General features: G+C 47.6%; 2 protein-coding genes across 8 annotated transcripts; one reads left to right on the top strand and one right to left on the bottom strand.

Moving 5' to 3' along the window:
- Nucleotides 1–284: 284 nt before the first annotated feature.
- On the bottom strand, nt 285–7,544 carry LOC121303215 (voltage-dependent anion-selective channel protein 2-like). 4 transcript variants are annotated; one of them, XM_041233775.1, is made up of 11 exons: nt 7,372–7,532; nt 6,024–6,190; nt 5,485–5,556; nt 4,522–4,571; nt 3,780–3,782; nt 2,533–2,685; nt 2,114–2,166; nt 1,658–1,885; nt 1,229–1,379; nt 1,046–1,103; nt 285–747 (listed from the first exon to the last, which is right to left on the bottom strand). In XM_041233775.1, the coding sequence occupies exons 3-11, from the start codon at nt 5,549–5,551 to the stop codon at nt 656–658; spliced, it is 855 nt and encodes a 284-aa protein (XP_041089709.1). In that variant the 5' UTR covers nt 5,552–5,556; nt 6,024–6,190; nt 7,372–7,532; the 3' UTR covers nt 285–655. The 4 variants fall into 4 exon arrangements, with proteins under 4 accessions (XP_041089709.1, XP_041089711.1, XP_041089710.1 ...); XM_041233777.1 differs by lacking the exon at nt 6,024–6,190 and having other exon boundaries at nt 7,445–7,544; XM_041233776.1 differs by lacking the exon at nt 3,780–3,782 and having other exon boundaries at nt 7,372–7,531.
- On the top strand, nt 6,202–13,624 carry enkd1 (enkurin domain containing 1). 4 transcript variants are annotated; one of them, XM_041233780.1, is made up of 9 exons: nt 6,202–6,619; nt 8,890–9,006; nt 9,116–9,337; nt 9,813–9,985; nt 10,258–10,290; nt 11,107–11,244; nt 11,717–11,886; nt 12,565–12,701; nt 13,261–13,624. In XM_041233780.1, the coding sequence occupies exons 2-9, from the start codon at nt 8,922–8,924 to the stop codon at nt 13,419–13,421; spliced, it is 1,119 nt and encodes a 372-aa protein (XP_041089714.1). In that variant the 5' UTR covers nt 6,202–6,619; nt 8,890–8,921; the 3' UTR covers nt 13,422–13,624. The 4 variants fall into 4 exon arrangements, with proteins under 4 accessions (XP_041089714.1, XP_041089715.1, XP_041089713.1 ...); XM_041233781.1 differs by lacking the exon at nt 6,202–6,619 and adding an exon at nt 8,114–8,216 and having other exon boundaries at nt 10,261–10,290; XM_041233779.1 differs by lacking the exon at nt 6,202–6,619 and adding an exon at nt 8,114–8,216.
- The last annotated feature ends 284 nt before the right edge of the window (nt 13,625–13,908 follow it).

Genomic DNA, 13,908 nt, shown 5'->3' with positions numbered 1-13,908 from the left:
TATAAAGGTTTTTTTTTTTTTGCCCTGTAAATTAGTTTGGTGATGAAGATTGTGAAGCAGGATTAAATGCTGTCTAGAAGTTACTAACAACAGGATCTCCTGGAACCCAGTTCTCTGTTCAACCCACTCCGACCTTTGACTCCCACCTAAACCCAGGATTACTGCTTTTGTACTTGAAAGGTAATGAAAATCTAATGCAATGTGAATTCCGACAGGAGAGGAGCTTACTGGCTTAGGGCAGGGGGCAACGGAGACCAAAATAAATCTCTCAGTGCAAACTCATCTTGTTTTCATTTCTTTATTTTAATTCAAGTTCGGAGCTCCCAGCACAACAGGTTAATAATTTGGTAATAATTTAAAATTGCAATAGGGCTGCAATTGTGGCACGTCACAAACCCAGGCTTCCCTCCACAAGGGCTGAACACCAAGGAGTTAAAAAAAGAAAGAAAAAAAAAAAAAAAAAAAAAAAAAAAAATCGAAACATTTCCACTTTGTTGGAGGAAAAAAAAAAAAAAGTTGAGAATGAAACCGAATCGCCTGTTAGTGTGCGAGGGGTTCGGGATGCTGCAAATTGAAGATCAGGGGTGTGTGGGGGAGGGGGAGTCAGATCAGTCCCAGCGCTTTCTGAAGGGGTAGACTGGCCCACGCCCCCTCTTTATGCTTCGAGTTCGAACCCGAGACCGATCTTGTGACCTCCAGCGTTGAAGTTCTTTCCGTCCACCAGACCAGACAGAGTCAGCTTCACTCCTGTCACGGGCGAGAGGGGAAAAAAAGAAACGATTTACTACACGATCCGTTATTAAACTGCCTGCCTGACGCACACAGACTGCAGTTACAGCAAGGCTAAAACTCAGGGTAGTGCTGGAGCTGTGCTGTCTGGACACACACACGTGTGGGATTCAGCATGTGAATAACATTATTCGGCAGGTTTCATTGGCCTTCATGAAGCACAAGCAGTTCATTCTACAGGGCGATGCTAAGCTTCAGGCCAGTGCTGCACATGCCAGCTGGCAGCCTGCAGCGGGAGGCAGAGTTGGAAAGATACCTGGCCTGAGGGTCTGGGTGTATCCTACTCCGATCAGGCTGGCGTTGTTCACTTTGGCCTGCAGGGAACACAGATATAGAGAGACATTCAGAAGGAGAAGATTCCCAAGTAGCGCTTCCTCGTACAGCGAGCGAGACCGGGGAGGGGGAGTCCCCCCTTGGGGAGGGGGACTCCCCCTGACACGGAGATGGCAGTGTCCGTATCCAGCTGGTACTTGGCTGCGATGCCGAAGCGGGTGTTGTTGCTGCCCGCGGTCCAGGCCAGGTTCACTGCAGTCTCCAGCTTGTCGTTCACCTTCTGGTAGATGGAGCCGCCGAACTCCGTCCCGTCGTTGCTGTGAAAGCAGAGGAGGAGAAGAAAAAAAGAAAGTTTTATTTATTATTATTACTGGCAGATGCTTTAATCCAAGGCAAATGGGCAGCACAAAAACAATTCTTAAACACAGTGTAGTTTACAGCGAGTGCAAATGCTACTAGAACACAACAGGCGAGAAGAAGTAACAATTTAGGGTTAAGATGACTTGTATGCACGATGACACGGTAGTAATGCGATGCTGCTTGGTTCGGGCAGCTCTCTCCCGAGTGCCAGCAGGGGGCGGCGCGCTGTACTCACACGCAGGTGTGCAGCTGGAAGTCTCCTGCCTTGTAGCCCAGGGCGAAGTTGTTCTGGGCCAGCCTGGACTTGGCTGTGTCGAAGGCCACCTGGTAGCCAGCGAGCCAGCCCTCGTAGCCGACGACAGCGGCCCCGTGGATCACAGGGCCGGCAAAGTCGAAATCCACGTCGCAGCCCAGGTTGATGTAGTCACGCTTGTACCCAGTCTTCAGCTTACCACTCTTCTTACTGAGAGACACACAACAAGACCATCTCTTAGGAACGAGAGCGAGCGAAGAAAATCAGGGGTTTTTTAGCCCTGGATAAAGAAAGTTTCTGTTGTTTAAAGTGCATTGAATAATCATAAGAAATAAAAGGTTTTATTACTTGGCGCTGATTTTAAACAGGATCTACAGAAGTCTACTGAAACACACATTAAAGAGACAGTCCACACATTCACAGTGATGTTGTATTTACCCTGTGTTTGGTACGAATGAAGTGTCAAAGGTAAGCTTGAGTCCGTTCGCCAACTGTAGAGAAAGAAACATTATTATATATAATACACACACACACACACACACACATTTATTTATATATATATATATATATATATATATATATATATATATATATATATATATATATATATATATATATATATATATATCTATATAATTCAGTTATTCTATTTCATTTAAGGCTTTGAGTTCCCTTTAAATCAGTTCTGTTTGAATTTCAGCTGCTCAATTTTACGGTCATTAATAGAAGTAAAACAGTACTGCGAAACAGGGTTTGAAAACTTTAAAATGAAGTATTTGACTAACGAAGATGGCATTATTATTATTATTAGTAAGTTCCAATGAGAGCGCTTTCTATTCGAGCCGCGGGAAGCCTACCTGGTCCTCCAGGGTGACCCCGGTGCTCAGGGTGTTGTCTGTGTTCCACTTCTGGTTGAAGGTCAGGCCCAGCTCCTTCATCTTGTACTTGGTCTCCAGACTCCCCGTCGCCTTCCCGGAGTCTGTGTTTGAAGAGCCGGAGGTGGAGAACTCCTGCAGGCACACACACAGAGGGTGAGCCATCCGTACACACGCGCACACACACGCACACACAGAGGGTGAGCCATCCGTACACACGCACACACACACACACAGACACACACACAGAGGGTAAGCCATCCGTACACAAGCGCACACACAGAGGGTGAGCCATCCGTACACATGCACACGCACACGCACACACAGAGGGTAAGCCATCCATACACACGCACACACACACACACACACGCACACACAGAGGGTAAGCCATCCGTACACATGCGCACACACAGAGGGCAAGCCATCCGTACACACGCACACGCACACACAGAGGGCAAGCCATCCATACACACGCACACACACAGGGTAAGTCATTCGTACACACGCACACGCACACACACACACACACACAGAGGGTGAGCCATCCATACACACACACACGCGCACACACACACACAGAGACACAGTCACACACACACACACACACACACAGAGGGTAAGTCATTCGTACACACACACACACACAGAGGGTAAGTCATTCGTACACACACACACACCCACGATAGACAAAACTGAAGCAAAAAACACATGCACAGGGGCTGGAGATGTTTCGGTCCCAGGCTGCAACACTGACAGACACTGCTGGGAGTACTGCTGAGATAAAGGGTTTCACTGGTTAAAGCCACGTTGCCAGACAGCTCGCTTGTTCTCGCCTTCCCCAAACAACCCCAAAGCGTTTTCGGTCTGTTTAGATCCAATCTTGGATTAGCGCTGCTATGACTTTTAAATCGATCTCTTACTGCGTGAGGAAGCAGGGCTGAAGACAGTCAAGGAAGAGATTAAGAGACAAACCGACAGAGCTTTCCAGAACACACCAGCGCTGGGGTTCCACCAATACATGCTTTGCTGGAGACATTAAAATAAATTGTGCTGGGCAGATATTAAATATTGTTCTGATCTGTGAAGAAAGCTATTTAGATTTTTTTTTTTAAAACCGCTAATTTAGAAACACACGGTGTATATTTTTACAAGTCTTTGTTTATTCCACAGCGAGGGTTCTGCAATGCAATGTCCAGACAGTACAGCAGCCGTTACAAACACAACCTTACCATCTGAACCATCCCAGTCCAAAAAGAGGCAGAAGGAAAGAGAGGAGAAACCAAGGGTTAGGAGTGCAGTGTTCAAGCACGCTTCAAAAGAGGGGCTCGTTCTCAAACACAGCAGGGACAACACAAGGTGCAGAGACTCAGTGTGCACAAAGGAGTCAGGAAGACCCACCTCGCTGCAAAACATCATTTCCCAGGTTAAATTCATCGTCGCCTTAAACAGAGGCTACCGCTGTGAACAAACGTTCTGCATCACCCAGCGTTTGAGGATTGACACGCAACTAAAGAAAAAAAAAACTAGGAACGTAATTTAGATCTTTTATTTAACGTTGTGTAATCGAAGACACTAGTCAATGATATCGCAAAAAAAAAAAAGAGTCTACCGGAAGCCTTAATAGCAGTACAGAAGTATTTCAAGTTAGATTTTGAAATGTCACATTTTTTCAATTTTTAAAGTGAAAACTACAAAGCGGTGTGCAATTCAACATGTAAACATTATTCAGCAGCTTTGTTTCGACTGCATGGATGGGTTCATTCCACAGGGGGATGCAAAACTTTTGGCCAGAGCTGTACGTTGGAAATGACACGCAGCCTTCATGCAAGCGACTGTGAGGGTGGGAGCTGGGGTCACCCTGCAATGATGCTCACAGGGGTCCCCCCAGCGCTGCAGGTCACACCCTACAAAGCTCCTGCTCTGGAGAGAGTCAGGGGTCCCCAGCTCCATGCTCTCTGGAGCGATACTCACCACTCCGCTCTGAGACTTGGTCTTCAAGTCCAACTTCACGACCCCGAAGCCTGGGAAAAACACACAGAGGAGTGATGTGGATGCATCCCTGCAGACAGACAGCCTTCACAGTGAAGTCAGGGGCAGGTTATTCAGGTAGGAGCTAACTACCCCTCTGAAGATACACAGAGAACATTCCTGATACTGGGAGAACAACATTTCGGGGAGTATTCTGCTCTGAAGCTCCAGCTGTCTCTGACAGATTATATCCAGCTGTCTGAGCTAGCTGCTGTGGCTCGGTTTGCCCCTGTATTAAGGGACTGCCCGGCCTCTGTGTGTGAAGGGAAGTGCGAATGCAATGCAGAACGGAAAGGCCCCTGCTGACAGCAAGGCTGGAAATTACAAGAACTGAAGCCGAGGGAGCATGGAGGAACCTGGTTTAAGGAGACTCTGGCCACTGCACGGTACACCAGGCAGGGAGACTTGGGGTTTGGTACAGCCCCTCAAACTAGGTCTCCCGGTGACTCTGGGCTAAGCAGAGCAGAGTCTCAATACTGATCTAGAGGGGCTGACCCTGCTCTGGGCTAAGCAGAGCAGAGTCTCAATACTGATCTAGAGGGGTTGACCCTGCTCTGGGCTAAGCAGTCCAGTCTCAAGGGACGGCAGCTTTGAGATTCTAACGAGCGAGTTTCCTGACAGCACAAGGTCAGCCGTGACACTGACAGACAGGCAGCGTGTCTGAACGAAGCAGCACATTCAGGTCCACTGAACCAGCGGCAGGCGTGCCTCACACCCGAGAGGGTCGACCTGCGACAAGGCGTTGCATTATTATAAAAACAAAGAGGAGGATTCATCTCACAAGGCTGGCCCTTAAAAAGGACCAACACATCCAAACACAGCACAAGATCCCTGCAATACAGTGGGACAGTAGAACCCCCTTTCACTGAAATGGAGTCCGTCCCTCCCACTCCCACTCCCACTCACCATAGCCCTTGCTGAAGATATCCTTGGCTGACTTTCCCAAGTCACAGTATGATGGTGGAACTGCCATGGTGTCTGTGAAGAGAGCAGAGGAGAAGTGCAGGGGATTATGGGAATGCATCTCAGATCTGCACTTTCGGTCTGCAGAGCTGTGTAAGCAAATACAGCTTGTACTGGGACTCTAATTTCAACACAGAATCCGTATCCAAACTCTACTGGGGGTGCCACGCTGCGCTCGTAAGAGCCGATCAATTCAGCAGAGGCATGTAATAAACGTTGCCGTGGTAACAGGAGGAATTAATCTGTGTGCAGAAGCTCACAAGGCTTGCGTCTCCCACACACATTATTTAGAAATCTAATCTCTCGCTGCAGTTCAGCGGCCTTGACCACATGGGTTCCGTTAGTCTTTACTGCTACTACAGTCTTGTTCATTCAGCTACCATCCATCACTTTCACCAGCGCGCCACTGCCAGCCAATTGCACAGCCCCACCAACAGTGCCAGCCAATCACAACCCAGCCTCATCACTGCAAACCCAGGCACCTGATGCAAAGGAGGTTCCACAGCAATGGGCTCTCCAGAGACCCCGTGAGGCTGAAGGTTTTCTCTTACTGACTTTCACAAGGTCACACAGACGGCTCGGTAATGAAGGGACTTGAAAAGGTGCTGGACCTGTGAGAGTGAGTGAGTGTGGTTTGCAGCACTGCAGTCTATAGAAAGAAGATGAATCGCTGATTAATTCCTATCAAGCACCTAATCCACAGCGCATCGGAGAAATGAAATACAACTGCTTCCGAGGCAGTTTCTTATACACATCTGGTTTTGAGAAACCCAGCATCCTGACAGCAGAATGGACAAACAAGTTCAAATGCGCGCTTTACAGCAGCGCTTAATCGACTAATGAAAACCTGCCATTGCCAGCACCCAGCAGCACCCAGGACTAGCGCTGCAGCTGACTGACATGAGCAGCCGTGTCTCATGAAACCAAAGCCGCGGCGTTGTGCTAGATTTAGTCCGCACAGAACTCGAAACGGGGTCCATGTGACCCTCCTTTACAGACAACCAGCCCTGTTGAACAAAGGGCACGACTAGCAGTTGAACGTTCCCGTCTATACTGCTGAGCCCGAGTCTCATATCAGGTAATCTCGCATCACCGGGTGACACTCGCCAGCGACCGCTTTCTATACGTCTCTCTATACGGTAGCAATGGGTAGCAAACTAGTTTTTTTAAACGCACAGTAAATGACCCCGCCCGCCCCCGCACTGCCAGGAATCGCACGGATCGGGGGATCAGACACGGAAGCTCAGCTGCTGTCTAATTGGAAAATTCTTCAGATAATAATAATAATAATAATAATAATAATAATAATAATAATAATAATGTATTATTATACAATCCTGTCATTAACCACCACTGTTCCGGTTAACCCCTGAATGTCATTCTCTGGGTCGCGGCACGTCGTGCGGCTTGTCGTCCCTTCCTCACTGTCGCTCTCACTGCGCACACCGGCCATTGTCACAGCGCTACATTGTGACTTGTCGCTACAGTTTAAAAGGCAGGGGAGCGCAGAGGATCTGGCGATGCTACACGTTACACACCGAGGCGTACACAGCTCCGAGACAGAGAGGGAGAGAGAGGAGAGAGAATCAGAAAAGCAGTCCTTCTGGTATGGAAACCAGTAAGCTGTCAGGCCACCAGTGACCGCAACTGTCATTTCTGCGCAGAAAGGCCACACCATTGCGAGGCAAGCCTACACCTTGCGTGCCGTTCCCTTACCCGGCACTACCCTGGCAGCAAAACCAACCTCGCGTGTTTTTCCAGGCCTTTCCCACTGGCTCTACCGTGGCTGACAGCTTAAACCCGCTTTGCAGGCGCACACCCTTACTTTACCTGCTCAATTTCAGAAGTAAAAGCCACGCCGCTGTGTTCAGCCCCTTGCCAATCCCCCTCTGCGCGTCCTTACCGGTGTTTCGCTCGCCCGGTGCCCGGCTCTGGTCTCGGCTGCGAGTCTCAGGGAGGGCAGATTGAAGGAGAAATGCACCCAACGCGCAAGAGTAGCTTCTAATACGCATGCGCAACCCCTGCTTCACTGTCATTGGGCACGCCCGTAACGGACTACAGCCCTCTGGAGAGACACACAAAGTACACTAGCAATCAATATACTGTATATCGAGCTAGCTATATATTCAAGAGTTTATACGTTTCTTACAAAAAACACGTTTTATGCATTTTTTTTAATTGACTGAAGATAATTAAATAATCTTGTATTTATTTAATTAGCGTTTTAATTAATTTAATTTTAAACACACTGAACTGAAATTCTGAACACTGTACAATAATTTCTCTGGCATAATGTCACGGGCAGCACAGTTGCATGTAACAGTGATCTCACGTTTGTATGATGCGAATAAAGGTTACTATCGTCAGAAGCGTATGTCGTCTAAACTAACATGTTTTATGTTAATCAGTAAAAATATATATATATAATATATATATATATATATATATATATATATATATATATATATATATATATATATATATATATATATTTTAAATACACATTTTAAAGCCCTTTAGAAAGCCAGACACAGAGGCTGCACAGTGACGCGTTGACCCGATCAGGAAAGTAGTGCCCTACGTCACCAGAAGCGGCGGTTGCCACGGTGATTGGTGGCGTCATTAATTTTGTGTGTGTGGTAGACAGTTTGGTTCACGGAATACAGGCAGTCAAGGTAAACTTTTTAATTATGTATTATTATTATTTACAACTTTTTAAATTGCTTTTAAAAATCCTGTGTTTCTCTATAAAGTGCTGTAAATGAAGGCTTGGCCCCCACTGGGACGAGGCCACGATAGCATGGGCTCGCGTTTATTTATTTGTTTGTTTGTTTGTTTGTATTTATTCTGTTTTTATTAATGTGTTCACAGTGTGTGTTTAGTTGAGTGGTATTATCCCCACAGCTGTTTGACTTTTAAAAATGGAGTTTTAATGAAGTGCGTTCATTATAGCACAGGAAGCGAGGGATGCGGTGCAAGTGACAGTTTGAAAGCGACGCGCCTGCTTTGTAAATGCTTGTTAATGATTGAGATCGTACTGGCCCGAGAGGTTATGAATGCCTGCATGTGTCTCTGGCATCGACACACTTTCCAAAACTATAAGAACACCGCAGAGTTCAGCCTAGCAAAGCAGCTCGAGTCTGCAACTGGATCGATATTGTAATAATAATAATAATAATAATAATAATAGTCTTGCAAGGAAGAGACAAAGTGAATCAGGTTCTCATTCTTGCCTTTTTGTTTTGCATTAATATCTATTGTACTGCTGTTTATTATTATTATTATTATTATTATTATTATTATTATTATTATTATTATTATGTTTCACTAAATTAAATACAATTTCAGTCGCACAGCAGCAGCAGAAGAGGCCAATAAAGATGTCGGAAGGGGCTTCTAAGATATGTGGACCCATCCCGCCAGACCCATCGCTGTTCCCGGAGTGTTACAAACGCCCCATGTCTGGTAAGGCTCGCTGGAATCACACCAGTGCTATTGGTAACAGCAAAGCATTTCTAACAGCGCTATATAGAGAATATCACTGTGTCAGTGACTCTGCCTTCTCTCCCTGCAGCTCGAGGCAGGCTAGAGGGACATTCCCTGAAGCTAGATTTCCTCTCCGGGCCCCTGGCCCCGGACCCCACTCTGTACCCCACCTGCTACAGTGCCCGGCCAGCGCCCCCTCCCCGCGTGCGCCCCAACGCCACGGAAATCCTGGAGAGAGGTCAGAGGGGCACCGTGGGGAGACTGCTGCAGCTCCAGGGGGTCTCCCTGCGACTTGACCCCCCGCCACCAAGTAAACACCCACTCTCTCTGTCATCTCCACCAAGTAAACACCCACTCTCTCTGTCATCTCCACCAAGTAAACACCCACTCTCTCTATCATCTCCACCAAGTAAATACCCACTCTCTCTGTCATCTCCACCAAGTAAACACCCACTCTCTCTGTCATCTCCACCAAGTAAACACCCACTCTCTATCATCTCCACCAAGTAAACACCCACTGTCTCTGTCATCTCCACCAAGTAAACACCCACTGTCTCTGTCATCTCCACCAAGTAAACACACACTATCATCTCCACCAAGTAAACACCCACTGTCTTTGTCATCTCCACCAAGTAAACACCCACTCTCTCTATCATCTCCACCAAGTAAACACCCACTCTCGCAATCATCTCCACCAAGTAAACACACACTCTGTATCATCTCCCAGTGCTGTGCTGTGCTGTGTGGTTGTAACCCCGGTGCTGTCCCGTCTGTGGCTTGAACAGAGAAGGAGCCACGGAACCACGAGAAGGAGAACGTGAGGCGCCTGCGTGAGATCCAGCGCCGGTGCCGGGAGAAGGAGCAGGAGCGCGAGGGCGCCCGACCCAAACCCGTGAAAGCGCTCTGGAAGTCTCAGAAGTACGAGGGAGTGCAGTCCAAAGTCATGGCCCAGCTGCAGGTAGGACCCGTACAGAGCCCTCAGGCTGTAGTCACGATTTTGCTGTTGCAGATGATGCATTGCGTGTAAAAGAGCTGGGTCTCTATTCTCAGGAAATCTATTTTCTTGATATAAAACTCTGTGTATTGGGGTGTGGACAGTGTCCATCACTCTCAGTGTATTGGGGTGTGGACAGTGTCCATCACTCTCAGTGTACTGGGGTGTGGACAGTGTCCATCACTCTCAGTGTATTGGGGTGTGGACAGTGATTTCTTTCCTTTGCTTTATTTCAGCAGTTTCAGGCAGACACCCCCCCCTTTGATGAGGTCAGTAGCTGTGATTTATTAAACATAAAACTGACGAGACAAAGAGCGCAGCTCAATCTGGAAAGCATTTCCACGTGGTGGGTTGTAGGCGTGTGCACAAGCATGCAAGGGTTACAATGTGTGTGCGTCGGTGTCATGCATGTGAGTGCACAGCTCTGGCCAAACGGTTTGCATCTCTTACAATTTTAGAGAGATCATTTATTCATTTTTTTTTAACTATATGAACATAATTTAGATCTTTTATTTAACATCATGTAATCAAATAAACTATAAAATGATATCGCAAAAAAAAGTCTGCCAGAAGCCATAATAGCAGTACAGTAGTATTTCATGTTAGATTTTTTAAATTGTTGTCAGTTTTTTGTTAACTACTATATATGGAAAACTACAAAGCGGCGGTGTGTAATTCACTATGTTAACGTAACATTATTCAGCAGGTTTCATTCAGCTTTATGAAATACAATGAGTTCTTTCTCTAGGGGGATGCAATGGTTTTGGCCGCAGCTGTATGTGCCTGGCTGTGTGTGCGTGTGCATGGAGTACACTGTGAATGCGAAGCAGCTATGCTGCAGTGCTTGGATTCCGTATAACGTTCAGCAGCCCGACCGACGAAGCCCGATTCTGCTTTGGGCTGAAGACCCGGCAGTGTTCCTGCATGCTCTTGGAGGGATGGAGACCCGGCAGTGTTCCTGCATGCTCTTGGAGGGATGGAGACCCGGCAGTGTTCCTGCATGCTCTTGGAGGGATGGAGACCCAAGAGTGTTTGTGTTGAACCAAAGCACTCATCCCTCAGGCCGCTCTGTTTGCTTTGTTTAGGAGATGTCTCCCCCCAGGAAGCCGGAGTGTCAGAATTACCTGAAGGCGCACTCCCTCTGCGGATCAGGGGTGCAGCCCAAGCGCTCTCCGTCCCCGAGCCCCCCAAAATCCAGCGGTGACGGCAGCCCCACGGCAGAGGTGAGAGCAGGAAGGGCAATAGGACTGGAGATAGAAACGAGGAGGAACTACCCATACCCCTACCTAAAACACTTGAAATAAAGCTGTAAAAGTCTTCTTTATGTGCAGCTCTGGTCAAAAGTTTAGCATCACCTAGAATTTTAGGATTGAGACATCATTAAAAAAAACTATAGGAACAGAATTTAGATCTTTTATTCGTGTATCAAATACATTACAGAATGATACCGCAAAGGTCTACCAGATGCCACAATAGTAGTACCGTAGTATTTCTAAAATGTCACATTTTAAAATTTTTGTCAGTTGTTCATTAAGTACAATATATATGTTAACATTATTCAGCAGCTTTCATTCGACTGCATGAAGCACAATGTGTTCATTCTAAAGGACGATGCAAAACTTCTGGCCGTAGCTGTATGTGTATCTATTAATAATCAAATGAAATGTTCACAGTCGCCCCGCTCTGGCGTTACAGATCCAGGTGAAAGGAACAAACATCAACTTTGTGAGCCACAACGCGCGGAACGCCAGGCAGGCAGCGCTACGGCGCTCCAAGTCCCTGCAGTCTCTGTCCGAGGTGCTGGAGAACAAGAGGAGGGAGCAGCGGGAATACGACTCCAACCAGAAGGGACGCGTCCCACAGTAGTGAGCAGCAAGACCACTGTCTGTCTCTGTCAGGACTCTGGGGATCTGAGTCTCGCACTGAGACCAAGGCATCCTGCCACCGACAAGCACCCCACTTCATTTAGAGTCGTGATGCTCCGAGCAGAGAGCCTGTTTGTGATTGAGTGGTGTTAAAGCCAGTTTTGACTGACAATAAGGAAAGAAAAGAAAACTCTCTTTAGTGACGTCTGGCCTGCATGCACGGTTTCCTTCCTTTGCCTTGCGTTCAGGAGCCCACGTGTTCCTTTCAACCCTGATTTCTCTCTCGTGGTAGTGAGGATTATTATTATTATTATTATTATTATTATTAGTAGTAGTTTATTTGGCAGCTGCCTTTATCCAAGGTGATTTACAGGTGTTTCAGGGCAGGACAAGCTTACAGTGCAAAGACAGCATTTAAATACAGTGTAGTTTACAGTGAGTGCAAATACTACTAGAATACGATAGGAGATAACAAGTAACAAGTAAGGATAAAGACAGTTTGCATCTACATCGATGTAACAGTAGTGCAGTGTGCAGTAGAGGGGCAGATCGGGAGCTCTACAAGTGCAGTCTCAGCAGGTGGGTCTTGAGGGTGTGGGAATCAGATTGTTAAAGCCATTGACTTTTCAAATAATGAAGCTCACTGTCGCACCTGTCCCCCCGCCCCCCACCCCACAGTCTGCAAGAGCGGAGGGCTGAGTGGAAGCAGCAGGAAGAGGAGCGCCGGAGGAACCAGCCCGACCCGGCCATGCCTCCCGGACACACCAGGATGCCCGAGAGTGAGCGGCAGGGGACTCTCAACTCCCTCAAAACAAGTAGGTCCCCAGCCTGCCCTGCTTCACAGCTCTCCAGCCTGCCCTGCTTCACAGCTCTCCAGCCTGCCCTGCTTCACAGCTCCCCAGCCTGCCCTGCTTCACAGCTCCCCAGCCTGCCCTGCTTCACAGCTCCCCAGCCTGCCCTGCTTCACAGCTCCCCAGCCTGCCCCGCTTCACAGCTCCCCAGCCTGCCATGCTTCACAGCTCCCTAGCCTGCCATGCTTCACAGCTCCCCAGCCTGCCCCGCTTCACAGCTCCCCAGCCTGCCCTGCTTCACAGTTCCCCAGCCTGCCCTGCTTCACAGTTCCCCAGCCTGCCCTGCTAGAGACCCTGCTAGTGCTGAATTATCAAACCTCACCTTAATCAAGTTCCCCTCACAACTTGTCCAGACCCAGTGAGAAACTACCATCATCTATGGTTGCTAAGGAATACATACAAAATTAATTAAACATGTGGACTGGCACCAGAATGTAATGTTGCTGGCTCTGTATGAGGTGCCCTGACTCTAGAATGTGCCCCCCTGGCTGAACCCTGCCCACCTCGTCCTTTCTCTCCACAGCCCAGCAGGACCTGGTCCAGCAGCTGCTCCGGCTGCCTGTGAGAGCGGACACCCTGAGTGTGCAAACACGCCGCGCCGAGCTGGACAGCAAGCTCTCCGAGGTGGAGGAAGCCATCAAGATATTCTCTCGACCCAAAGTGTTTGTGAAGGTCGACTCCTGAACCTGACAGGGGGCCGCGGGCAGCTGCGCAGCAGCGCGTCTGAGTCTGAGTCTGTCCTCAGCAACCAGATCAGTTCTTTTAACTACTGCAGCCTCTACAGGGCACTGGGCCGCTCTGAGCAGCTCTGGACAAACGTTTTGCATCACCGAGAAATAATTTGCAAAAGTCTACCAGAAGCCGTAATAGTAGAACTGTATTTCATGTTAAATTTTGAAATGTCACGTTTTTTAATTTGTCAGGTTTTCGTTGAGTATCTGGAAAACTACAAAGCTGTGTGTACTTCAATACGTTAGCGTGATGTTATTCAGCAGCTTTCATTCGACTTTTAACAAAGTAAAAATGTGTTAGTTCTATAGGGAGATGCAACGCTTTTGGCCAGAACCGTAGTATCAAAGATTAATGTTTTTAAGAACGTTTTTGACAAAAAAAACCCCCAAAAAAACATGAATTTGGGGAGAATTCTTCCCGTATGTTACTTTATAAATTC

The sequence above is a fragment of the Polyodon spathula genome, chromosome 31 (assembly GCF_017654505.1).
Source record: "Polyodon spathula isolate WHYD16114869_AA chromosome 31, ASM1765450v1, whole genome shotgun sequence".
NCBI classification, from domain to species: Eukaryota; Metazoa; Chordata; class Actinopteri; order Acipenseriformes; family Polyodontidae; genus Polyodon; species Polyodon spathula.
This window is presented reverse-complemented; position numbering and strand designations above follow the sequence as displayed.